This window comes from Oncorhynchus mykiss, chromosome 28, assembly GCF_057628025.1.
Source record: "Oncorhynchus mykiss isolate SJ-2025 chromosome 28, ASM5762802v1, whole genome shotgun sequence".
In the NCBI taxonomy this organism is placed as follows: Eukaryota; Metazoa; Chordata; class Actinopteri; order Salmoniformes; family Salmonidae; genus Oncorhynchus; species Oncorhynchus mykiss.
Window position 1 is genome coordinate 11,435,563 of NC_143049.1, and position 27,062 is coordinate 11,462,624.

General features: G+C 42.9%; 1 protein-coding gene across 1 annotated transcript; it reads left to right on the forward strand.

Annotated features, from left to right (window-relative positions):
• Positions 1 to 11: 11 nt before the first annotated feature.
• LOC110508503 (coatomer subunit alpha) lies at positions 12 to 27,062 on the forward strand. Its single transcript, XM_021589062.3, has 28 exons — positions 12 to 375; positions 3,404 to 3,517; positions 3,619 to 3,692; positions 5,627 to 5,707; positions 5,831 to 5,907; positions 6,010 to 6,119; positions 8,103 to 8,212; positions 10,679 to 10,778; positions 11,050 to 11,268; positions 11,506 to 11,656; positions 11,826 to 11,892; positions 21,135 to 21,210; positions 21,352 to 21,434; positions 21,570 to 21,795; positions 22,040 to 22,178; positions 22,285 to 22,447; positions 22,539 to 22,685; positions 22,777 to 22,966; positions 23,063 to 23,158; positions 23,294 to 23,506; positions 23,637 to 23,726; positions 24,240 to 24,346; positions 24,460 to 24,606; positions 24,693 to 25,016; positions 25,104 to 25,214; positions 25,345 to 25,506; positions 25,604 to 25,798; positions 25,974 to 27,062. The coding sequence occupies exons 1-28, from the start codon at positions 336 to 338 to the stop codon at positions 26,031 to 26,033; spliced, it is 3,672 nt and encodes a 1,223-aa protein (XP_021444737.2). The 5' UTR covers positions 12 to 335; the 3' UTR covers positions 26,034 to 27,062.

A 27,062-nucleotide genomic window follows, 5' to 3' on the forward strand; every position in this document is an offset into this window, starting at 1 on the left:
GAGGAAAGGTTTATTGCTACAGAATTAATACAGTACAACTCATTGGGATGCAAGCCCCACCCGTAGACCGTAGTAGTGACTCCATCACTGCGCCGTGGCGTGGAGCTTTTTGCGTCAGCTGCAAAGACCTATGTGTATGAACTTTATTGTTCCCAAGCAAAAAAACATTGCACCAACAGGTCGACGTGTCAGGAAATAGTCGGCGCAAGTAAATGGGCTAAAGAAGGGTTGGGTAACAGTCTGCGAAAAACAACAGTTTTAAAGACTTTAAAAAATACATTTTCAGCGTGAAATAAATATAGCTAGCTAACGTTGGTTGTCACCGCTTTCTTACGATGTTGACCAAATTCGAGACGAAGTCGGCCCGTGTGAAAGGTAAGTTAATGCCGTTAAGTTAGCAACCTGTGTTAGCTAGCTAACGACGTTGCCCATGTTAATGTAAAACGTTGCTATCTTTAGTCGTTGTAAATTTACAAGACATATTTATTGATTATATTAGCAATGCCATTGTCACGATCTCTAGATTGTTCATGACTTCGCTAGCTAGCTTCTTCCCTCCGATTGCAAGGAAACGTATGCTATCTTCGCTAATGCTAACGACACTACATGACCAAAACACATCTCGATTTGTTCAAACTTATGGGCGATTCACGATAAAACAGTACCCGTCAAATATTTGGACACCTACTCATTCAAGGGTTTTTCTTATTTGTTTCCTAGTTTCTACATAGTTGATGTCTTCACTATTATTCAACAATGAAACAACATATGTAATCATGTAGTGACCAAAACAAGTGTAAAATCAAAATATATTTTATGAGATTCTTCAAAGTAGCCACCCTTTCCCCTGATGACAGCTTTGCACACTCTTGGCATTCTTTCAACCAGCTTCACCTGGAATGCTTTTCCAACAGTCTTGAAGGAGTTCTCACCTATGCTTTTCCTTTACTCTGCGGTCCAACTCCCATCTCAACTGGGATGAGGTCAGGTGATCTGATGCAGCACTCATCACTCTCTTTCTTGGTCAAATAGCCCATAAACCGCCTGGAGGTGTGTTGGGTCATTGTCCTGTTGAAAACAAATGATAGTCCCACTAAGTGCAAACCAGATGGGATGGCATATTGCTGCAGAATGCTGTGGTAACCATGCTGGTTAAGCGTGCCTAGAATTCTAAATAAATCGCTCAGTGTCACCAGCAATGCACCATCACACCAACTCCTCCATGCTTCACGGTGGGAACCACACATGCGGAGATCAACCGTTCACCTACTCTGCAGCTCACAAAGACATGGCAGTTGTGTCCAAATTTGAGATTTTTGGTTCCATCAGACCAAAGGACAGATTTCCACCAGTCTAATGTCCATTGCTCGTGTTTCTTGGCCCAAGCAAGTCTCTTGTTCTTATTGGAGTTTTTTAGTAGTGGTTTATTTGCAGCAATTTGACCATGAAGGACTGATTCACGCAGTCTCCCCTGAACAGTTAATTTTGATGTCTGTAACGCATTTATTTGGGCTGCAATCTGAGGTGCAGTTAACTCTAATTAACTTATCCTTTGCAGCAGAGGATACTCTGGGTCTTCCATTCCTGTGGTGGTCCTCATGAGAGCCAGTTTTATCATAGGGCTTGATGGTTTTTGCAACTGCACTTGAAGAAACTTTCAGTTATTCAAATTTTCAGGATTGACTTCCCTTCATTTCTTAAAGTAATGATGGACTGTAATTTCTCTTTGCTTATTAGAGCTGTTCTTGCCATAATATGTACTTGTTCTTTTACCAAATAGGGCTATCTTCTATATGCCACCTCAACCTTTTCACAACACAACTGATTGATTGGCTTAAATGCATGAAGAAGGAAATAAATTCCACAACACCTATTAATTGAAATGCATTATGAACTGGTTGAGAGAATGCCAAGAGTGCAAAGCTGTCATCAAAGCAAAGGGTGGTTACTTTGAAGAATTTCAAATATAAAATAGAAATGGGACCCTGTCTTTCAAAGATAATTCGTAAAAATCCAAATATCTTAAAAGATCTTCATTGTAAAGGGTTTAAACACTGTTTCCCAACAATTAATGAACATGCACCTGTGGAACGGTCATTAATTAAGACACTAACAGTTTACAGACGGTAGGCAATTAAGGTCACAGTTATGAAAACTTAGGACACTAAAGAGGCCTTTCTACTGACTCTGAAAAACACCAAAAGAAAGATGCCCAGGGTCCCTGCTCATCTGCGTGAACGTGCCTTAGGCATGCTGCAAGGAGGCATGAAGACTGCAGATGTGGCCAGGGCAATAAATTACAATGTCCGTACTGTGAGACGCCTAAGACAGTGCTACAGGGAGACAAGACGGACAGCTGATCATCCTCTCGGTGGCAGACCACGTTTAACAACACCTGTACAGGATCGGTACACCTGTGGGACAGGTACAGGCTGGCAACAACAACTGCCCAAGTTACACCAGGAACGCACAATCCCTCCATCAGTGCTCAGACTGTCTGCAATAGGTTGAGAGAGGCAGGACTGAGGGCTTGTAAGCCTGTTGTAAGGCAGGTCCTCACCAGACATCTCCAGCAGCAATGGTGGGTTTGTGCCCATAGGCGACGTTGTTGCTGGTGATGTCTGGACCAGTTCTCTAAATATGCTTTGTTATACAATTTTTAAAGGTCAAATACACTGCATTTAAAACAGACAGCAATAATCTAATAAATTCAGAGCTTGTGTAATTATACCTAGGCTGAATATATGCCTTCCAAACCATAAGACCCACTAATAATTTTGATTTTATAATTTCTTTTTGCAATCACTGATCTGGCTTTTAGTTCTGTCTATAAAAATCCCCTTTTACAAATGTAACTAGAACAATCCATAATGCACATACAGTTTTAGTGACTCGGGCATTATAGAAAATGAACACCTGTCTCATATACAATCTCTCAAGCACAAGCCCACGTGCTAGTGAGTCGCCAGCTTTTATGTATGTATGTGTGTGTGTGTGTGTGCTTTGAACATGGCATCCGATCTCAGAAATCTGACTTCAGTGCGTTCAAGACAACTGATAACTTGGGGGAAAAAACTAGCTCCGATTGGGGCTAATATTTTTTGAGCGGTCATCCAACTCAGAATTTAAAATCTGAAACTAGGGTATCTTTCTAGAATTCCGACCTGAAGATCACTGACATCGTTCATCGAGTTCCCAGTTTCTTGAAAGCACCAATAATCATTGATTGTGTACTTGATGACCATGTTGCCATTCATTGGTGTCATAGCTAGTAGACACAGGTTGTATAACTAGCTAGTCTCCCTAGGCAAACTTGTTACCGCCTACAATGTGTCAAGCTTTGCCAAGGGGCGGGTTTACAAGACTAGTAAGTCAACTTTCTAAAACCATTTATTTTCCATAGGGCTGAGTTTCCACCCTAAGCGGCCCTGGATCCTTGCTAGTCTTCACAATGGAGTCATCCAGCTGTGGGACTATCGAATGTGCACACTGATTGACAAGTTCGATGAACATGATGGTAAAATGAGTTTTGTAACAAATTTCAACAACAAAAAAATGTAAGAATTTGATCCAGTTTGATTGGTTATTGATTATGATGTTTGTGTTTTTATTGTAAAGGCCCTGTCAGAGGAATTGATTTCCACAAGCAGCAGCCTCTTTTTGTGTCTGGAGGTGATGACTACAAAATCAAGGTTAGACATTTATATTAGGGATGTGAAAAAATTACAATTTTGCTTAACTCTTAAACTGCCATTAGAAAAAAAATATTTTTTCCGTTAAAATTATAACGGATAATGTCAATTCACAATGCAGAATAATGGTCCTGTTACATATGTGTATATACCCTTGAAAGCGCTACGTACGACATGTTTGTTTGTCTGTAAGAGCATACAATGGCTTTTTAACATTAGAACCGCCTGACCTTTCAGCCTATTAGTACCCGCTAGAGAACATTGCTAACGTTGCCAGGCGTCCCCTTTAGCATTACGCATCAGATGCATATCAACCCGCAAAGTTGTGAGGATATTCTTGGAGAAAGTGATATTTGGATAAAGAGCTGCACCTCTTTGAATTGAGTTATTTGACAGAAGTTAGTGTCACAGAAAGTGCAGAATATGTTTTTTTTGATACTATATAGAAATCAAAAAGTTTCACATGCATGTGACTGAAGGAGGATTTGATAAAGTGATGCAGGTAGACTGGCTCCGTTTGCTTCCCCTCGCTCATCAACTGTCAAAGATAGGTTTTGCATTATTCCAAAGGCCTACTGCAACAGGATATTTTTGTTTCCCTTACAGTAAATTTAATTCGTAATAATAGAATTATGGTAAATAAAACAGTCCCGTAAAGCTTATTTTAACAAAGTCAAATGTAAAATAGGATGATATCGACCTGCCAGGCACTTCGTCAAATTATTTGCCATAAACATGAGTGCCAATGTTGATTTAAATAGGCATAACGTAAACTCATCGTTACACTATTGTTCTAAATTAAATCAACCTCTTGACCCTCCTTGTCATTGTTAGGCCTGGCTGGGTACCGACGTCCTATATCACATTGTCCTTGAATAAGTAAATAAATAAAATACAAACATTAAGGAAAAGTCGGGGAAGGATGTAATTTTTTGGGTCCATTTAAAAAATATATATAATTTCATTATTTTTTTTGACACCATCTAGGCTGTTCTATTTTTAAATACAGACATAAAACCTTCTCTGTAGATAGTATCAAAGCGCCACTGAATGGGCATTTTACTTGTCTGTAAAGGAATGCCGCTTCTGAAGCAGGACTAACGTCCATCACTAGGCGACCAGAACTGTCAAACAAATAATCTCAATCTGCCTGCATACAGCCTGTCTACTTCTTACGGGCAGACCACTCTTTCCTAAATCAAATTCAATGTTATTGGTCGCATACACACGGTTAGCAGATGTTAATGCGAGTGTAACAAAATGCTTTAAAGTTACTTAAATACTGTGACTTACCAAGACGTTTAGTAGAAAGAGAACACCCCTTCCGCTAGGAATCGACTCCTAAGATTCAGTGTTTTTGAAACGGAGGAGACTGATTAGCTTCCGTAATTTCGAGAACACAAACACTTGCATCTTTCCTAGCGAGCTAGCAAGCGACCGAGAGCGAGGGGGTGGGGGCACGATCTAGGCAGATCGGCCACCAGGCAGACGGAGTCAGAACCATAAACTAGGCCTATCTATCGGCAACCAAAAGTTGTATCTCGCAATAAAATACTGTATTTAGCAATTTCTTGGCCTCCAATATCTCGTAACTTCAGTAAAGTAGGGCCTGTCATCAATGAACATGCTAGGATATTCTACACACAACAGACTGAAGACGGAACACACACTCATCATTAGCGAAGAGAAAGAGCAAGCGAGCCAGCTGCACTGTGATTTACATTTTGTGAGAGGGAAAAAACATTGTTTTCCATTAGGGATTTTTCTTAACGTTAAGGATCCCAATTTCATTTGAACGTTTAAACATTTACACCCCTAATTCATACACCCTCACCTTCTCCCTCATATAATTGTTTTAGCAGAGAATACATCCTAAAACATACTGGGAAACTGTGATGTCACTGCTCTATTAACTGTTTATCTCCCTTTATCAGGTGTGGAACTACAAGCTGCGCCGTTGCCTCTTCACTCTTCTTGGACACCTGGACTACATCCGCACCACCTTCTTCCATCATGTGAGTCACTTACGTTACGGCCCAACCTTTTGAATGTCATGTTTATCCCTTAGTTTCATGTTCTGGTATAGAATGACATATAGCCCTAATGCGTTCTGAAACCCATTCCTTTCCTTTCTCCAGGACTATCCCTGGATTCTGAGTGCCTCAGATGACCAGACCATCCGCATCTGGAACTGGCAGTCCAGGACATGCGTGTGGTAAGTCTGTGCCTGAGCTAAGAGTTGGCACCTCACTCAAACGCTTGCATGTGTCTGTTTTTCTATTTGTAAATTATATTTTTTTGTGTTTCTCTCCTGCAGTGTCCTGACAGGGCATAATCACTATGTGATGTGTGCTCAGTTCCACCCATCTGAGGACCTGGTGGTGTCGGCTAGCCTGGACCAGACTGTGCGCGTGTGGGATATCTCTGGTGAGGTCGTGGGGATGGGACTCAGGGTAGCGGGTGGGGGTGAGGTTTGGGGAGGGGGCTGGGTGGTATGGAAAGGAAGCCAGGGACAGGACATGTCCTGAACCCCTTCCTCTCCTCTTTGTAGAGAATGAATCTCTATGGGCTGTTTGCAGAAACACCTCTCTCCTTAGTTGAGATGGACAGGTGAATAGAGAGATTGAAAAGGTTATCGTTTTAGAATAGGGGAAGCGGATGACGAGAGCATAGCTATGAACGGAACTAAATACCTTTCAGTGAAGAATTGTAGAGCACGGTAGTTAAATGAGCTAAGGTAACACTTTGTTAGATGGTGAGAGAGAATATGGGAGAGGTGTTTCTGTGCTTCTGCATGTTTTAATATCTATTTGTCGTCTGATCGTGTTTGACTGTCCTTCCATCATTCTTTTACTCTTCTCATATACTAACCCATTTTAGGTATCTAAGTTTCCTACCTAATTCTCAACTCACACACACACACCACATAATTCTGTTCCTCCTTTGGTAGATCAGTGTTGGCATGCATGGCTTCAGTGACTTCTCATAACCAAATATAATTGTATTTGTCACATGCTTTGTGAACAAAAAGTGTAGACTAACAGTGAAATGCTTAATTACGGGTGCCTCCCAACAATAAATAAAAATATAGAATAAATAATAACACAAGGAATAAATACACAATGAGTAACAAAAACTTGGCTATATACACAGGGTACCAGTACCGAGTAAATGTGCGAGGTTATTGAGGTAGATATGTACTGTAGCTCACAATCCTGTGCAGCTGGGAGGTGTGGATTTCCCTTATTTATTCTCACTATTCTGTGCGCATGAATGTCCCAGATTACATGATAGCCAGCCACTGTCTCCAGGCTCAGTTGGCCGTTACCATTTCACCTCTCAAATACCCTAAGTGAAATATGTTAGGCATCAGTGCCGTGCTACTACTCACTATTAACTGCTCCCATTGATGATAACGCATCACCTCGCAAACTTACCAATTGTTATTACCCTTTACTAATAAGTCATATATATGCATGATATAATGCTCTACCTGTGCAGTGCGCAATGTCTCCACGGCACAGTCAGTAATACTGTAAGTAGCCATAACATCCTCTTTCAGACTTTCTCAATATCATCTTTGCATTTCCTGATCAATGCTGTAGATTACATTAACTTGTAATTGATAGGTTTGTTGGTCAGTAAGCATGAACTCTTGGCATGACTCAAACCTCAAAGCAGCAGAAAGATGTTTAGTTTGTAGTAGTGTCTAACCCAAGCATGGACTCTCCAAAATACTACTCACCCCTCCTGACATTCAACGCCCAATCAGAGCACCTCTTTACAACCCCAACCACCAGCCCATCAGCCAAGTCCATCCCTTCCCATTTCCACCTGTGTCACCTGTCCCCATGCTCTCCCTGGAAACATCAACACCTGCACATGGGTTCCTAGTGCAGTTCTCCTTCATGAATCCTCTTCCTGATCCTGTTGGCTTATTTGTTCACCACATGATTTCCCTGGGCTAGCGACACTGACACAAACTGTTCTCTCCATATTTAAGTGTGTGTTCTGACTCGAGTCCTGGACATCATCTTTTTGTGATTGATTAATTGTGATCCAATGACGGGGAACTGGGATGCTCTTTGTGTGTTGGTGATTAATTAACTCCATCATGGCTGTTTTGATGTGCCGTTAAAAAAATATGGTAGTTCCTGGACTCGAGTTAGGACCACCCTGAGAAAACAGGTTGTGTTGTTGCTTTTCAGTGCCTGTGTGTGTGTGTTCCAGCAGCTACGTTTTTGTGTTAGAGCTCTCAAATCATGCACTGCCTTTCCTCTCACTGATGGTATCTCTGAGTGTATTAACGTGTGTCAATCCGTCTCTTTCTCCCTCCCCTGTATGTGGGTTCCCCTGTGTAACGTGTATATGGATTCCCCTTGTGCGTGGTGCTATGTTTGTTGGTTCCAGGTCTGAGGAAGAAGAACCTCTCTCCCAGTGCCGTGGAGACTGAGGTGCGAGGCATCTCTGGCGTCGATTTGTTCGGCGCTTCCGATGCCGTCGTCAAACACGTGCTCGAGGTGAGTCATTGATGTATGTTGAAAGTAAAGTCAGTGTTTCCCCTAGGATATTTTTCAACAGTGGTTGCAAAGTTAGAGTGGGGGCTGTGGTTCACACCCCTTTACTTTTTCCACATGTTCAGCCTGAATTTAAAATGGATTCCATTTTTATTTTTTTTGTCACTGGCCTACACACAATACCACCTAATGTCAAAGTAGAATAATGTTTGAAGATTTTTGAAAAGCTAAGTTGTCTTGAGTCAATAAGATTTCAACCCCCCCTATTCAGGAGTGAAACAAGTCACGTAATACGTTGCTTGGACTCACTAGCCCTCTTTCCGTTGGCTCAAATGTAATGATCAAATTCAAGCTGGGCCAGCGCAGCCCAACAATTGCTGCCAGCTCGATTAGAATTCGGGCTGGTGATGCCGTTACTATGTAACCACCAGCTGATCACTGCTGAATGCTGACACCAAGTGTCAGCACCTAGCTCGTCTCAGCTTGTTGCTGTTAGCTAGCACATGGACAAGCAGTACTGCACTAGTCAGACAGGACATGAATTACCACCAATTACCACCTTGCCTAGTTAAATAAAATAAATATGAACTGTAAATCATTGAAATTGTTGCATGTAGCGTTTTATTTTTGTTCAGTGTGTCTATCTATCTAGATCTCTCTCTCATATATATATATATACTGCTCAAAAAAATAAAGGGAACACTAAAATAAAACATCTTAGATCTGAATGAAATATTCTTATTAAATACTTTTTTCTTTACATAGTTGAATGTGCTGACAACAAAATCACACACATTATCAATGGAAATCAAATTTATCAACCCATGGAGGTCTGGATTTGGAGTCATACTCAAAATTAAAGTGGAAAACCACACTACAGGCTGATCCAACTTTGATGTAATGTCCTTAAAACAAGTCAAAATGAGGCTCAGTAGTGTGTGTGGCCTCCATGTGCCTGTATGACCTCCCTGCAACGCCTGGGCATGCTCCTGATGAGGTGGCGGATGGTCTCCTGAGGGATCTCCTCCCAGACCTGGACTAAAGCATCCGCCAACTCCTGGACAGTCTGTGGTGCAACGTGGCGTTGGTGGATGGAGCGAGACATGATGTCCCAGATGTGCTGAATTGGATTTAGGTCTGGGGAACGGGCGGGCCAGTCCATAGCATCAATGCCTTCCTCTTGCAGGAACTGCTAACACACTCCAGCCACATGAGGTCTAGCATTGTCTTGCATTAGGAGGAACCCAGGGCCAACCGCTCCAGCATATGGTCTCACAAGGGGTCTGAGGATCTCATCTCGGTACCTAATGGCAGTCAGGCTACCTCTGGCGAGCACATGGAGGGCTATGCGACCCCCCAAAGAAATGCCACCCCACACCATGACTGACCCACCGCCAAACCGGTCATGCTGGAGGATGTTGCAGGCAGCAGAACGTTCTCCACGGCGTCTCCAGACTCTGTCACGTCTGTCACATGTGCTCCGTGTGAACCTGCTTTCATCTGTGAAGAGCACAGGGGGCCAGTGGCGAATTTGCCAATCTTGGTGTTCTCTGGCAAATGCCAAACGTCCTGCACGGGGTTGGGCTGTAGGCACAACCCCCACCTGTGGACGTCGGGCCCTCATACCACCCTCATGGAGTCTGTTTCTGACCGTTTGAGCAGACACATGCACATTTGTGGCCTGCTGGAGGTCGTTTTGCAGGTCTCTGGCAGTGCTCCTCCTGCTCCTCCTTGCACAAAGGCGAAGGTAGCGGTCCTGCTGCGGGGTTGTTGGCCTCCTTCACGTCTCCTGATGTACTGGCCTGTCTCCTGGTAGCGCCTCCATGCTCTGGACGCTACGCTGACAGACACAGCAAACCTTCTTGCCACAGCTCTGATTGATGTGCCATCCTGGATGAGCGGCACTACCTGAACCACTTGTGTGGGTTGTAGACTCCGTCTCATGCTACCACTAGAGTGAAAGCACCGCCAGCATTCAAAAGTGACCAAAACATCAGCCAGGAAGCATAGGAACTGAGAAGTGGTCTGTGGTCACCACCTGCAGAACCACTCCTTTATTGGGGGTGTCTTGCTAATTGCCTATAATTTCCACCTGTTGTCTATTCCATTTGCACAACAGCATGTGAAATTTATTGTCAATCAGTGTTGCTTCCTAAGTGGACAGTTTGATTTCACAGAAGTTTGATTGACTTGGAGTTACATTGTGTTGTTTAAGTGTTCCCTTTATTTTTTTGAGCAGTGTATATATGGCATCCCAGGTCTATGCCCTATATATTTGTATATATATCCGAATTTTCTATATAGTATCCTATATGCCCGTCTTTGGAGAAGCAGAGCGGTGTGAGCTGAGCAGATCACTGAAATTAATACATATTTAATTGGTAGGCCCTGGAGTTTGTACTGCCCAAGATTAGCTCTGAGCTGTCTGAGGGCCAGCTATGAGCCATGTGAGTTTTCCTCTCTCTAAAGGGTCACGACCGTGGGGTCAACTGGGCCGCCTTCCATCCCAGCATGCCTCTCATCGTCTCAGGGGCTGACGACCGGCAGGTCAAGATCTGGAGGATGAACGGTGAGTGTGTTTAACTGGATGATGTATTGTCTTACTATGTACAGTGCTTTCAGAAAGTATTCACACCCCTTGACTTTTTTCACATTTTGTTGTTACAGCCTGAATTTAAAATGTATTAAATTTAGTTTTTGTGTCGCTGGCCTACACACATTACCCCACTCTGTGTGCAATAATAGTATTTAACATGATTTTTGAATGCTTACCTCATCTGTGTACCCCACACATACAATTATTTATAACTTGATTGTCTTACTTTCTCCTACCTTTCCAGAGTCCAAGGCATGGGAGCTGGACACCTGCAGGGGCCACTACAACAACGTGTCCTGTGCTGTCTTCCACCCCCGCCAGGAGCTCATCCTTTCCAACTCCGAGGACAAGAGCATCCGTGTGTGGGACATGTCCAAGAGGACTGGCGTCCAGACCTTCCGCAGGGACCACGACCGCTTCTGGGTGCTGGGCGCTCACCCCAACCTCAACCTATTTGCTGCCGGTAAGTGACTAACGTATAATGATAACAATGAATCAAATTGATATGGAGCTTTTTATTGTGCTCAAAGTAGATTATATTGTAAGGAAGATGGTGGTATTCTTGACTCACCTCCTATGCAGATGGGCACACATACTGAATATTGTTGCACTTAATTTCACTGTTTGTCAGTGACAGTGTGTTGTTGAAGACATTTGTTAATTAGAGGTGGAGTGCGTAACCAGGCTGTTTGTCCTCCAGGTCATGACAGTGGTATGCTGGTTTTTAAGCTGGAGCGTGAGCGTCCGGCCTACGCTGTGTACGGAAACATGCTCTACTACGTCAAGGACCGCTTCCTGCGACAGCTCGACTTCAGCAGCAGCAAGGACACTGCCGTCATGCAGCTCCGCAGGTGTGTGTGTGTGTGTGTGCATGCTCATATAACACTGCAAAGTCTGTATTGTCCTTTAACTGAATTCTGAAGGATGAGACTGACTGCTTGCGATTTTCTAAAAGAATGTGAGAGGTCAGCTGGTTTTCTCATGATGTGATTTCTAACCACTGTTCTGTTTTTCTACTAGTGGGTCAAAGTTCCCAGTGTTCAGCATGTCTTACAACCCCGCAGAGAATGCTGTCCTGCTCTGCACTGTGAGTCTCGCTCTTAAAACAAACTTGCGTGCACATAATAGGTTATACAGTCATGTCCAAAATGATTGGCACCCTGAGCAGAAAAGACTATACAATAAATAATACAAATACTGAGCTATATTGTGTACTTATAAAAATTTTAAATTACATCAATTTTATACTAAGACCATTGAGAGATTTTGTCTTTATTATTTTTATTATTTGTAACCCAGTTTTCATTACCTCACCTTTGCGAGGATAACGGCACTGAGCCATTTTCGAAAATGTTTTATGGGATTGGAGACAACATTGGGAGGGATCTTAGACCATTCCTCCATACAGAACCTTTCCAGATCCTTGATATCCTTCGTCTGTGCTTACGGCAGTGTTGTATGTAGTGCCTGAGACCGGTCTCGAGACCACGACTTATCAATTATGTAGTACAATAGAGAAATCATGCACAAAGTAGCCTACACAATCGCCAAGCACATGAAATATATTCACATGCGCGCCTCACAAAACCTAGTTTCAGCGGAATATCATCTGCAGGCAGCAAGAGTGTGCAGCTCTCAGCTGGTTTTGGCATGGAGCAGCTCACAGAAGAATGACATCGGTAGCCGGTAGAGTTGAAAAGACGCTAACTAAGCCAGCAATTGGTATGCAAACCAGGTATTGGAAAAGCTGAGTGTTGGTTAGTAGGCTATTTGTGATGCACAATTATCATTATGCCTGTTTGCATCACGGGCGGAGACATGGATGGGCCTTGATGTGGTGGTTTAAGCATTGTTGTGGACTTAGACATCACCTTTTTATTTCTAGAAAAAGTGTTATTTTAGGGAGTGGAAATCTGATCAATCTATAAAAAAATTAAAAAGGAATTTTCACACCGGGGGCCTTTCCGTATGGGAACTTTTTGGCAAAATTAGAGTATACCCACTTCTACAGACGCCACTGCATAGAGCCGATGGAAAGACAGCAGTCACACACATGATATTAAAGGATAAGCAGTCCATAAACTCGGACATAATAAGCCAGTAGGTCCCAGTCATAAGAATACAAAAACAAAACCATTAAGGATTTCCCAATCAAAATGTACAACTACTACTTCCCATTGGAAAAAAAAATTCACGCAAAGTAACCGGTGACCTTAAGTTTACAGTGGAACTGACGGCATTTGAACTACGTTGTCTGTTTCATATCTGCAATCATAATATCAGTCAATATTTGAATATACAAATATCAAATTCTCTGTTTCTGCTACAAAACCAACTTTATAAGATGTTTAAAAAAATAGGTTATATTTGACTCCGTGTTCCATGACGTACGCTAAGGCATTGTTGGCAGAATAGATGGATGCAGTTCAATGCATGATTAATGTAATACACCACTACATGTCTATTAATTGTCAAAACGCACGGCCGCTTTCCTACTCTGCATTAGTATACGTAATTCCCAAACATTGTAAGAGTTGATAACTTGAAAATGACCATATCCAAGTTTAATTCTTCCTGGGGGTGTATATGAACAGATGTGGCTAAAATGATGTCAGTTCCACTTTAAATGTAACAATGTTTCACACACAAGCTATTTTCAAAGAGATGACTAACATCAAAGTGCGCTGCAATAAACCCAGTTCCACTCACCAGATGATGATAATTTGAAACTTAACTTCTTGTTTAAAGTTATTCTTGAAAAGGGAGAAGCTACCAAATTAGCAACAACATCCTCTTTGATCACCTGCTGCAGCCGCTACAAACTAGCAGAAAACAAAAGCTAACTAGCTAGACCATGGGAAAACTACTCACTATTGTGCAGTGACCTGTTGGCCTTCAATTTGAAATGTTTTTATAAAAATGGTCCCACTCAGGGCCTCCTGAGTGGCGCAGCGGTCTAAGGTACTGCATCGCAGCGCTAGAGGTGTCACTAGTGTACCTCATTTGCACATGCTGTTTATAGATTTCTACTGTATTATTGATTGTATGTTTGTTTATTCCATGTGTAACTCTGTTGTTGTATGTGTAGGAACTGCTTTGCTTTATCTTGGCCAGGTCGCAGTTGCAAATGAGAACTTGTTCTCAACTAGCCTACCTGGTTAAATAAAATAAATAAAACTATAGACCCGGGTTCGATCCCGGGCTGTATCACAACCGGCCATGATTGGGATTCCCATAGGCGGAGCATAATTGGCCCAGCGTCGTCCGGGTTAGGGGAGGGTTTGGCAGGGGGGGGGGCTTTACTTGGCTCATCGCGCTCTAGCGACTCCTTGTGGCGGGCTGAGTGCCTGCAGGCAGACCTCTGTCGTCAGTTGAACGGTGTTTCCTCCGACACGTTGGTGCGGTTGGCTTCCAGATTAAGAGGGCTGGTGTTAAGAAGCGCTGTTTGGCGGGTCTTGTTTCGGGGGAAGCATGACTCGACCTTCACCTCCCCAGCCCGTTGGGGAGTTACAGCGATGAGACCAGATCGAAATTGGGGAGGGAAAAAGGGGTAAAATACAACAACAAAAATAACTGTCCCACTCATTTAAGTCAAAATGTTATTGGTTGAGTTCACTGTCACTCAAATGTTGCCCTAATACAGTTGAATGGCAGATGCCTTTATCTAGCTCCTGATGGCCTAGCCAATGGCTGACTTAGCTAGCTAGATTTATCTCCCCAGAGACGGCAAAGAAAAATCCTGATTTGATCTTTTTCTCTCTTCAGTGTTAACCTTTCCAACACTAACTGAAGCGATTAAATCAGAACATAATTTAAAATAATATAATTAGCATTATTAATATATTCTAATGATTATTTTATAAATCCTAAACTCTTCTCTGAAGGCGTAGAAGGCCAATTGTTCCCCACTGTGTTTGGGTTAGTAATCATTTTTACTGGCTCTATTTTCTCTCTGCATGCATTTTTTTCACTTCTGAATGTCTAAAGAATCCCTTTCTTAAATATGAACTCAGAAATACTGGACATTTTGATTCGTTCTTGACTCGGACTTGATTTGCTCCGGTCTTGGTCTTGAATCGATCTCGCTTTAGGTGGTCTCAATCACAACACTGGCATATGGACTGGTCTCTTCAGTTCAAACCACACGTTTTCAATGGGGTTAAAGTCTGGAGACTGAGATGTCCACTACAGAATTTAGATTTTGTGGTCAATTTAACAATTTCTTTATTTTGATGTGTTCTTGGGATTCTATTTCTAATACTCGTTTTGATGAGCTCAAAGTATCCAATCACACTGCGTCTGTTGAGACAGACAGGTCGAGTAGCTATTCAGGTGAGCCCCTCTCCACGGGAGCCACTTCCCGCCAGCTGGTCTTTCTCGCCTCTTCCTTGCGGAAGTGACTGCATTCACAAGAACCTCTCCTCAGCACTAGATTCCTGTCTTCTTACTGAACTGGTTTATACGAACCAATATGTTAATTCTTAGGCCTGCAATCCCGTTAACGGGATCGATGTGACAACAGCCAGTGAAAGTGCAGGGTGCCAAATTCAAAACAACAGAAATCTCGTAATTAAAATTCCTCAAACATACATGTATCTTATACCGTTTTAAAGGTAATCTTGTTGTTAATCCCACCACAGTGTCCGATTTCAAATATGCTTTACAGCGAAAGCACCACAAACAATTGTTAGGTCACCACCAACTCACAGAAAAATTCGGCCATTTTTCCAGCCAAAGAGAGGATTCACAAAAAGCACAAATAGAGATAAAATGAATCACTAACCTTTTGATGAGCTTCATCAGATGACACTCATAGGATTTCATGTTACACAATACATGTATGTTTTGTTACGTTCACTAGTTCCAAAAACATCCGGTGATATTGCAGAAAGCCATGTCACTTTACAGAAATACTCATTATAAATGTTGTTAAAGTCAATTGTTAGACATGGAAATATAGATATACCTTTCCTTAATGTAACAGCTATCAGATTTCAAACCATGCAATCTGAAACGGCGCTCAGAAAATAAATAAAATGATCCGCCATGTTGGCGTCATCAGAAATCATATTATAAATATTCCCTTACCTTTGAAGATCTTCATCAGAATGTACTCCCAGGAATCCTAGTTCCACAATAAATGCTTGATTTGTTCGATAATGTCCATTATTTATGTCCAAGTAGCTACTTTTGTTAGCGCGTTTAGTAGACAAATCCAAACAATCGTGCAGGTCCAGCCGAACATCAGACAAAAACTTCAAAAAGTTATATTACAGGTTGAAGAAACTTGTCAAACTAAGTATAGAATCAATCTTTAGGATGTTGTTATCATAAATCTTCAATAAAGTTCCAACCAGAGAATTCCTATGTCTGTAGAGAAGCCATGAAACGCAGGTCGCTATCATGTGAAATGCGCATGACCAGGACCTCTGCCAGACCACTGACTCAAACAGCTCCCATCCAGCTCCACCACACAGTAGAAGCCTAATTCAAGTTTCTAAAGACGGCTGACATCTAGTGGAAGCCCTAGGAAGTGCAACTTTATCCATATCCCACTGTGTATTCAATAGGGGCAGGGTTGAAAATCGACCAACCTCAGATTTCCAACTTCCTGTTTGGATTTCTTCTCAGGTTTTTGCCTGCCATATGAGTTATGTTATACACACAGACATAATTCAAACAGTTTTAGAAACTTCAGTGTTTTCTATCCAATACTATTAATAATATGCATATATTAGCATCTGGGAGGAGTAGGAGGCAGTTCACTCTGGACACTTCTGGGCACCTTTCATCCAAGCTACTCAATACTGCCCCTGCAGCCGTAAGAAGTTAATGCTGCCAAACATAGGACCTCAGCTCCTGACGATAGTGTTGAGTACTGACCGACAGGAAAGTTTTGCTTCGAGTAGAATTCATTTTCTACTTGTCAGTCTCCATTGTAGCTAGCATCACACAGCTAGCTATCTAGACTTGGTTAGCCCTTGCTTTGGCTAACCTGGCTAGCTAACAAAGGACTAGCTTTCACCACTAGGCTTAAAGCTAACCTGGCTTACTTGCTGTAAGGCAAGCTTACCATACCAGCACTGCAACAACGTAATAGCTAGCTAACGACACTACAAAAGGGATAGCTCTTGCCTTAAGATTTAGCTATCCCGGGTAACTCACTACAAGGCTAGCTACACCAAACTAGCTTTTCCACCTGCAAGGGTAGAATTGCTAGCGCGCCTCTTGCATTTAGCTCAACCCACGTTCACCCATGCCGTGTTGACCGGACTGACCACCCTAGCTTCACCGCTCAACAGTCGAGAGACATGGGAAGCACACACTTTTCTCCAGCTAGCGGAGCTAACTAGCTAGACTCTTAGCCGCAAGGTCGATCACTAACTAGCTCACACCTTGCTTCAGAAATACTATTTTAGGGCCCAATGCATCCGTTTTTATATCAAATAATTTCTGTGTAACAATTAAGTACCTTACTGTGATAGACCGGTTAGCTGACAATGTCACGAAAACGATGGGCGCGCTTCAAAGGGGCATAAGGCCGTGTGTTATGGTTCTGGAGACCAGATAGCTAGCAACTATTGAAAACTGCCATGTGGAGAATCGTAAAATGGCTCATTTGATCTTGTTCTGGATACCATGAGTTGTTTTGGTGTTTTGACTGTCACGTCTATGATAATATGGCTAAAATTTGCTAGCTAGCTAACCAACAACTGTAATGATGCATTTGAGAGAAGTGCTCGTTGTGCAACTTTGTTTTCAATAAACATTGGAGACTAAATATAGTCTACATGTTATCAACAATCTAAGCCAACCCGTCTGTTTTGCCCCATAGTTGCCCACAAGACCGTTTTGTTGCTAAACAACCAACCTGTCTATAGATTTCCAAGCTTCCGGGTCAGTAGCTTCAGCCCAACATCACATAAACACACATACTCCAACTGACACTCACAAGCTCCTGATTAACCGACTATTAGCTAAACAATGTTTTCAATGTACTTATTATTAATTTTATCCTTATTATGTCTACTGTATCTCCGATAAGCTACCCAGGAAATGACTAAGAAGAGCCCACATTAATATATGTAGCCTTAGAAGAAAGAATTTATTAAATGTCTATAGCGATTTTCTTAACTATCAAGGTGCTTCAAAAGCAAACAAACAAGCAATACATCATGAGTAGCCTAACTATAGTTAGGTGAACCAATAGAGAGGCCAAGTCTTTGACTGTATGCATCCTCCAAGGATGGAGAGGGACAGTTCATGGCTTGATCACGGGAAGGTGGTCAGAGAGATGTCTTGGTATGAACATGTAGAGGGCTACTCTGGGAATCAAACAGTGCCATTTTTTAGCATGTAAATCTTGGTCGGATAAAAAAATCTATATGCATGCTACAACACAACAGTAAATAATACATTAATTGCACTATAACGGTAACAAACGGTGCCCACAAACTGTTGGGGCCTACTTAAAGCTCTCTCAACAGCAGAGTCCCAACACCTTTACACTGCTATACCTGGCTGTCAGCGGAGCCTTGTCTGGCAGCCTTTAAAAATAAAAAATGCTGATATGGCTGGCTTGCTTAAACAAATGTGGGTTCTACTGACAATTGAGATGTACAAACTTTGGCATAAGGGGACAACGAGCAGATAAGAGGCAATCCGCAATTTGAGCGAGCTAGGATGGACGTAGTCAACAACTTTGTTCAGCACTTTTGAAATGTACAGCGACAGAATTCAGAACATGGGCCCTTCTTACATTATTCTCCCTGTACACCAAGTCAGAACCACAGGATAAATAAAGAGGGCATATCAAGCAGACAATGAAATCTCTTACAATATTCAATGATGACATTTCTCTAAAACAGGCTATAGGCTACATGTGCACCACCAACAGTTAAGTTTACTACACAAGATACATTTAGTATTACTTTCTTAGCTACCGTATACATATCTCCCTGGCATATTACATAATTTATGCAGCAGCATACAAGACATTTTTGCACTCCCCTTGTTGTGCTGTATTCACTTTAACAGGAAGGTGGCGTGGCGGTCCTTGTGTGGGCAAATTTTGTCATCAAAGTCTGGCATTCTCTGGATTTATGGTGCTTTCAAGACAACTGGGAACTCTGAAAAAAACAATGTTGGTTCACGATGACTTCAGTGATCTCTAGAAAGCTCCGACTTGCAATTCCGAGTTGGAGGACCGTTCAAAACTTATTTTCCCAGTCTGTGGTGGTCATGAACGCACTGTAGTCAGATTTCTCCGTTACGAGTTACCAGTTGTTTTGAGTACGGCAGAAGTCATGCTGGATTGACGGCATGGCCAATGTTGAATGTTTATCCTTTTAAGCTTGAGAAAAGAGGCATTTAAACCCAGACTTGGCACCACACACCAGCTCCACTGAATAGCAGGCTAGTGATTGCTTTACAATGCTTTGTTAGCCACTGATTCCTTCCAAACCACCCATGGTTGATTTTTGCGATTTCTAACTTGTTGTGTAATGTTTATGTCCTATGGCCGATGTGCACCAAAGGCATTTTATCTTCATTATTTCTCTTAATATGACAAGGATTGAAAAAGATTTACCAGTAGATTGTCGACTTTATTCATGATGATGACTGCTAGTTAAGATTTTGAAAGTATGGACTGATCATATCAACATCCTATCAACATCAATCAAAGCTACTGTAGATATGATTTCATGTCATTTTGTCTGTGGCCAATGACCTTGAGCCTTCTTGGATGGGCACTTCTAATGTAACTATGGCAGCACACAAGGGCCTTGAGTTTTCGAGCTCTACTCTTAGATTTTGCAGTGACGTAGTGTCCCCATGGGTGACAGAACACTGAGCCAATCACGGCGCAACTAGAGAACATTACCAACCCCTACGCTCTGTATTTTCTGCTGGCTGCCCCACCACAGAAAGCACAGAGCTAGGCTGAAACACCTGCATTTTGGAGCTGCCTTACTGATGTGACCTGTATTAATGCCAAAATAACATGCAAGCTGGTACACCAAAAAAATATTTATTTTGTATTATTTTAACTAAACAGGTGGGGCTCAAAACAGGTGGGGCGCTCGTCATGGTCAAGTCATATTGGCAAAGTTGTTGTGAAAATGGAGAGCAGTATGTCTGTTATAAAAAAACAGTGTTTTTGATTCAAATCAACTATACTAGATCTTCTAACGGTCTGCATCAATGGCTTGTCGGCTATTACGTGGAAGCCAGGAGATGCTTCATGTCTTTGTTAGTTAAATGGTCAATTTCCGTGAGACTGGCAGTTTATATTTGCTTGACAATCACTGGCTGACAAAATGTCATGACTGCCACAGTCCTAGGCTTTACTATCATATAGCACAATGTTTTATGGGTACATAATCATGATAGGACAAAGGTTGACCTCACCCAACCCTACATTCAACAAATGTAAACGCCACTTGGCTTGAAACCGGTGCTATGGTCAGATGAGCCCTTTGGCCACGCACATGCTATTGTATTATTTATTTGATAGTCTTTTTTGCTCATCGTTATCAAGGTTGCCAATAATTTTGGACCTGACTGTACTTACACACTTACTTCAAGTATTCACACCCCTTGACCTTTTACACAATTTGTGTTACAGCCTGAATTTAAAGTGGATTAAATGTAGTTTAGTCACTGGCCTACACACAATGCCCCATAATATCAATTAAATTATTAGTATTTTATTTAAAAAATACAAATGAAAAGCTGCGTTCCACCAGACACTGAGAGATGAATTCACCTTTCAGCAGGACAATAACCTAAAACACAAGGCCAACTCTACACTGGAAATGCTTACCAAGAACACTGAATGTTCTTGAGTTGCCGGGTTACAGTTTTGACTTAAATCTGCTTAAATATCTATGGGAAGACCTGAAAATGGTTGTCTAGCGATGATCAACAACCAATTTGACAGAGCTTGAAGAATTTTGTAAAGAATAAATGGCGAATGTTGCACAATCCAGGTGTGGAATGCTCTTAGAGACTTACCCAGAAAGACTCACAGCTGTCATCGCTGCCAAAGGTGATGTATTGACTCAAGGGGTTGAATACTTAATCACAATATTTGTTTTTCATAAATGATAACATTTGTAAAAAATATTTCTTCCATTTTGCCATTATTTTGTGTAAATTGTTGACCAAAAAAATGACAATTAAATCCATATAATCCCACTTTGTAACACAACAAAATGTGGAAAAAGTCAAGGGATGTGAATACTTTCTGAAGGTACTGTACATACTCATAATTTAGACACTTTCTTTAGTTGTTGAAAATGTATTGACGTGTCTCTTCTATTGCAGAGGGCAACTAACCTGGAGAACAGCACCTATGACTTGTACTCCATCCCCAAAGAGAGCGACTCTCAGAATCCAGATGGTAAAAACGACACTCTTATTCTCTCTTTTAACGAGATGACGATCTGTGAAATGTGAATGCATTTCCAATTTCATATCTTGCTTTTTAGATGATTTAATAACCCCACTAAACCCATGTTAATTCTTTCTCCCCCTCCTGCAGCTCCTGAGGGGAAAAGGTCCTCTGGTCTGACCGCAGTCTGGGTCGCCAGGAACCGGTTCGCTGTTTTGGACCGCATGCACTCGGTAAGTGTGTGTGCACATGATTAAATAGCATGTATTGTCTGGACCAATGGCTGTAGTTATTCTAAATATGGTTACAGTACAGTTAAGAGGTCAGAGGATGACTAGTAATGATGGTGAACCCTACTCTCCCTCCAGCTGCTGATCAAGAACCTGAAGAATGAGATTGTGAAGAAGGTACAGGTACCTAGCTGCGAGGAGATCTTCTATGCCGGGACGGGCTCACTGCTGCTGCGCGACGCAGACGGAGTCACCCTCTTTGACGTGCAGCAGAAACGCTCGCTGGCCACCGTGAAAATCGGCAAGGTCAAGTATGTGGTCTGGAGCGCCGACACCAGCCACGTGGCCCTGCTGGCTAAACACGGTATGTACTGATCACAACCTAAACACACATCTTATCAGTCTTTTCATCTCGGTTTTGCTGCCAAGATTTTCTCCCTACTAGTTGTTTTTCCAACCTTTCACAGATTATCTCTCTCTCTCTACCTGTTGTCAACAACCTATCCTAAATGTACACCCTATCTAGCTGTTCACTCGCTTTCTAGTACCCCCAGATGTTAGCCTTCCTTTACCTGTTAATAAACCGGATTGTCTGCTTGCCCCGGCAGCCATTATGATCTGCAACAGGAAGCTGGAGAGTCTTTGCAGCATCCATGAGAACATCCGTGTGAAGAGTGGAGCCTGGGACGAGAGTGGAGTCTTCATCTACACCACCTCCAACCACATCAAATACGCCCTCACCTCAGGGTAAAGACACACCACTACTGCACAAGACACCGCTCTAGTGACGAGTTTGAGAGAGGAGAGCAGTATCCAACTGCTCTCTAATCACACTCCACTCCTCTTTCTGTAGTGATCATGGTATCATCCGGACTCTGGATCTGCCCATCTACGTGACCCGGGTCAGAGGCAACAGTGTCTATTGTCTTGACCGTGAGTGCAGGCCCCGCGTGCTGAACATTGACCCCACGGAGTACCGCTTCAAACTGGCCCTGGTCAACCGCAAATATGAGGAGGTGAGGAGGAGGTCATTTGATGCTCCTTCTCTCTTTTCCCTTTCTGGAGTTATTTTTTGACTGACTTTGTTTGACCCCTGACCTCCTACAGGTGCTGCACATGGTGCGTAACGCCAAGCTGGTTGGCCAGTCCATCATCGCCTACCTGCAGAAGAAGGGCTATCCGGAGGTGGCCCTGCACTTCGTCAAGGATGAAAAGACCCGCTTCAGTCTGGCTTTGGAGTGTGGAAACATTGAGGTGAGTTTGAGACCCCAGGTTTCATTCAACATCTCTGAGAGACCGTCTGTGTGAAACACTGTGTGGTGTAATTTGCCCTCCAATCCTGTAGGTGGCGTTGGAGGCCGCCAAGGCTCTGGATGAGAGGGGCTGCTGGGAGCGGCTGGGCGAGGCGGCGCTGCTGCAGGGTCACCACCAGGTCGTGGAGATGTGCTACCAAAGGACCAAGAACTTCGACAAGCTCACCTTCCTCTACCTCATCACCGGCAACCTGGCCAAGCTACGCAAGATGATGAAGATAGGTTAGACAGATAGAGGAGTGTGTTTTGTTTCAGACCAATAGTGCTTGTGTTTGTCAGAGTTATTTGACTGACAAGTGTTTGATCACTGTGTTGCAGCTGAGATCAGAAAGGACATGAGTGGACACTACCAGGGTGCTCTGTATCTGGGGGACGTCAGCGAGAGAGTCCGTATCCTGAAGAACTGTGGCCAGAGTGAGTCTTCTTAAATGAACACACACCTCTTACTCTATCTTTCCAACTTCCTCAATGTTTCTGACATGGGACTCTTGTTTGTGGTGCTTTTGGTCTAAACTGCTTGTTAACTCTGTGGCTGTCTTCCATTTGTAGAGTCACTGGCATATCTGACTGCTGCCACCCACGGGATGGACGAAGAAGCGGAAGCCCTGAAAGAGACCTTTGACCCAGAAAAGGACACTGTCCCTGAGGTGGACCCCAATGCCCAGCTGCTGCAGCCGCCACCTCCCATCAACCCCCTGGATACCAACTGGCCCCTGCTCACTGTGTCCAAGGGCTTCTTCGAGGGAGCCATTGCAGCCAAGGGTGAGTCCCCTGCACGGACAGCACATTTTGTGTTAGCCATTTGGGACTAGCCTGGGGTAGTGTATTGTGTCGTGTCAGCATATTTGTTGTGCAGAGTTGTTACATTTGTTTTTTATTGTGGGTGTTGCAGGGAAGGCTGGTCAGATGGCTGCAGACATGGATGTTGATGCCCCAGGAGGAGAGGGCTGGGGAGAGGACGCAGAGCTTCAGCTGGATGAGGGTGAGTCCCTCTCAAAAAATCCTTAAATGAGGTGACAAGACTTTAGATTGCCACTATTTTACCCCATCTCTTTCTATGTTTCTCTCATTTATCTCCTCTCTCTCTATTTATTTGTATATTTTGTTTAGGGGATAGATCAGCTTTATAATTTCAGATAGATTGTAGTTTCCATCAATGTAATTTTCTGCATCACTTCCAATCGCCCACATATTTTTTTTGCAAATATACAGTACCAGTCAAAAGTTTGGACACACCTACTCATTCAAGGGTTTTTCTTAATTTTGACTATGTTCTACATTGTAGAATAATAAAGTGTTTAACAAAATATTTTAGTTATATTTTAGATTATTCAAAGAAGATACCCTTGCCTTGACACTTTTTTGGTTACTACATGATTCCATATGTGTTATTTCATAGTTTTGATGTCTTCACTATTAAGCTCCATTCAACCCCTCCCATCTATTAACACCATCCATATTGGATTTCTATTTGACATCTCTTTCTTTCCATCAGATGGTTTCATGGATGCCCAGGATGGATTAGGGGAGGAAGGAGGTGCCACGAAGGAGGAGGGAGGAGGCTGGGAGGTAGAGGAGGATCTGGACCTGCCTCCAGAGCTGGTGAGATGATTCTCTTCCTTAACATGAAATCTCCACTCTTTGGTTTAGCAGGACTCATAGCATGACTGATGACTAGTCAGTCTGAGAATGTTGCCTCTTCTCTCTCCCACTAGGAGTTGCCAGCTGGTGCCGGAGGAGGTGCTGAAGATGGTTTCTTTGTCCCTCCTACCAAGGGCATGAGCCCCACCCAGCTGTGGTGCAACAACTCCCAGCTCCCTGTGGACCACGTCCTGGCTGGTTCCTTTGAGACCGCCATGAGGGTGAGCTCTCTCTCTCTCTCTCACACACACACACTGGCCTTTTATACAGGTGTATACTTTATACTAGTCTCTCTTTCTCTTTTCAGTTGCTCCATGACCAGGTTGGAGTGGTGCAGTTCGGGCCCTATAAGCAGCTGTTCATGCAGACTCTATCCCGCGGGAGGACATGCTACCTGGGCCTGCCGTCTCTGCCCTGCCTGCGTGGTAACCCGCAGAGGAACTGGAAAGACTGTGGGGCCAAGCAGGGGCTGCCCGCTGTGGGTCTTCGTCTCTCAGATCTCATTGCCCGCCTGCAGCAGTGCTACCAGCTCACCACTGCCGGCCGCTTCGAGGAGGCCGTTGAACGCTTCCGCACCATCCTGCTGTCTGTGCCACTGCTGGTGGTCGACAACAAGCAGGAGATCGCAGAGGTACGTAGACTTGTTTAGACTAAGGTTAATCAACTGTGGGCCTGATGGTAGTGGTGATAACCTGATTGAGGTCACTGTCTCTCTTAGGCTCAGCAGCTGATCACAATCTGCAGAGAATACATTGTTGGCCTCACCATGGAAACGGAAAGGAAAAAGTTGCCTAAAGACACATTGGACCAGCAGAAGAGGCTGTGTGAGGTATTGTCATTGTGTTTCTTATCTACTTCCCAACTGAACCATTAGTCCGCAATCTCCCTATTCATTGAGGAGCTCACTACCCACTACCCATTGATCCTTTTTAAAAGATTGTATGTGTTGTTTTTCCCAGATGGCAGCTTACTTCACCCACTGCAGTCTCCAGCCAGTCCACATGGTCCTTGTCTTACGTACAGCACTAAATCTATTCTTTAAACTGAAGAACTTCAAAACAGCTGCCAGTTTTGCCCGTCGTCTGCTTGAACTAGGACCCAAACCAGAGGTGGCACAGCAGGTAACAAAGTGTGTGTGTGTGTGCTATGTCCCTTTATACACATTAAATTATTTCTATATATTCACTGTCTCTTACCTTCTCCATCTCTGTATTAAAGACACGCAAGATCTTGGCAGCATGCGAGAAGACGCTAACCGATGCCCACCAGCTGAACTACGACCCCCACAATCCATTTGACCTGTGCGCTGCCTCGTACACGCCCCTGTACCGTGGACGCCCAGTGGAGAAGTGCCCCCTCTCTGGGGCCTGCTATTGCCCCCCCTACAAGGGCCAGGTCTGCAGGGTCACACAGGTCAGTCAAGAGAACTGCCCTACTGTGTTGTCATGTACAGAATTCCCCTCTATTTAGAAGTGTCCCGCTTTGATATGAAGTTGTATTAATTGCTTTGTAACTGAGTGTTAAAACATATTTTAGATGTCCTCTCCCGTCAGTGGTATCGCTGACCGTTAACCTTCTTGTTTCCAAGGTGACTGAGATCGGAAAGGATGTGATTGGTCTGCGTGTCAGCCCTCTGCAGTTTCGTTAGAGGACGTGAAAAGGACCAGGAATGGGGAAGAACGACATTGATCCATTCAGTGGAAACACATCCATACTTTATTCTATATACACACACCGTTTCTTTCTTGGATTAGATATAAGAAAACATGATTAATGAGAGAAAAGGGTTGGTAGGGTGACATACAATTTATTGGTGAGCAAATGTTATTTTGATGTTAAGCCTTTTTATGTTTCTGACTGTGACTGCCTGCTTTACCTTTCCTGTGATGCTGTACTTGTGAGTGTTGTATCATCTCTGCTCCAATTAGAACCCTACTAGACAAACCTGTCCGTCTCTTTCTGACCTGTAAGCCCCATAAAATGAATAATACAAAATGAGCATCAATGCTTTGTGTAACTTGTTAAATAAAATAAAAGCTCTACTACTAATTTACTAATACACAATTCTACTACATAATTCTACTACATAATTTACTAATACACAATTCTGTAATTTCAAGTGTCATTCTAGCTCGTGTCAAGTCCTGGTTTTCAAACATGGACACCCCCAAACAATGCTTTGACAGCTCTGGATCTGCTAATGTTGCAAGTACAACATGAACGGGACAAAGTGGTGCAAATAAAAGTTGTCTTTAAGACCAAATGGCCCAACATTTAAATATAATTTCTTACTTTTCCCCAGAGGAACAGGTTGAATCATTCATATGTAGAAATCATTGCCATTGTATCATTTTGAGGAACCCTCTTGGGAGTTTTCAATGTGTATTTCTGGTAATAGGAGAATGCATACCAGAGATTGGATATGCCTTTTAAACAATGAAGGACGGCTCATAATAATGGCTGGAACAGAGCGAATGGAATGCCATTGCCGTGTCTTTGGCTATGCCGGATTAAGTGATATGACATGCTATTCTATAAAATAATTTCTCTGTAATTAATATTACCTGATTAAGCTAATCAGGTAAATGTAATTAACTAGAAAGTCGGGGCACCACGAAAGAATGTTTAAAGAGCTGTTATCTTCCGAATAAACTCTTAAAGACCTAGTCATCTTTTA

Bases quoted from the DNA above. Each gene is read 5' to 3' on its own strand.
- LOC110508503 (XM_021589062.3), top strand. From the start codon at position 336: ATGTTGACCAAATTCGAGACGAAGTCGGCCCGTGTGAAAG. The intron at 3,693-5,626 runs GTTAGACATTTA...TCCCTTTATCAG, and splicing joins GTGATGACTACAAAATCAAG to GTGTGGAACTACAAGCTGCG. The intron at 23,727-24,239 runs GTGAGTCCCTCT...TCTTTCCATCAG, and splicing joins AGAGCTTCAGCTGGATGAGG to ATGGTTTCATGGATGCCCAG.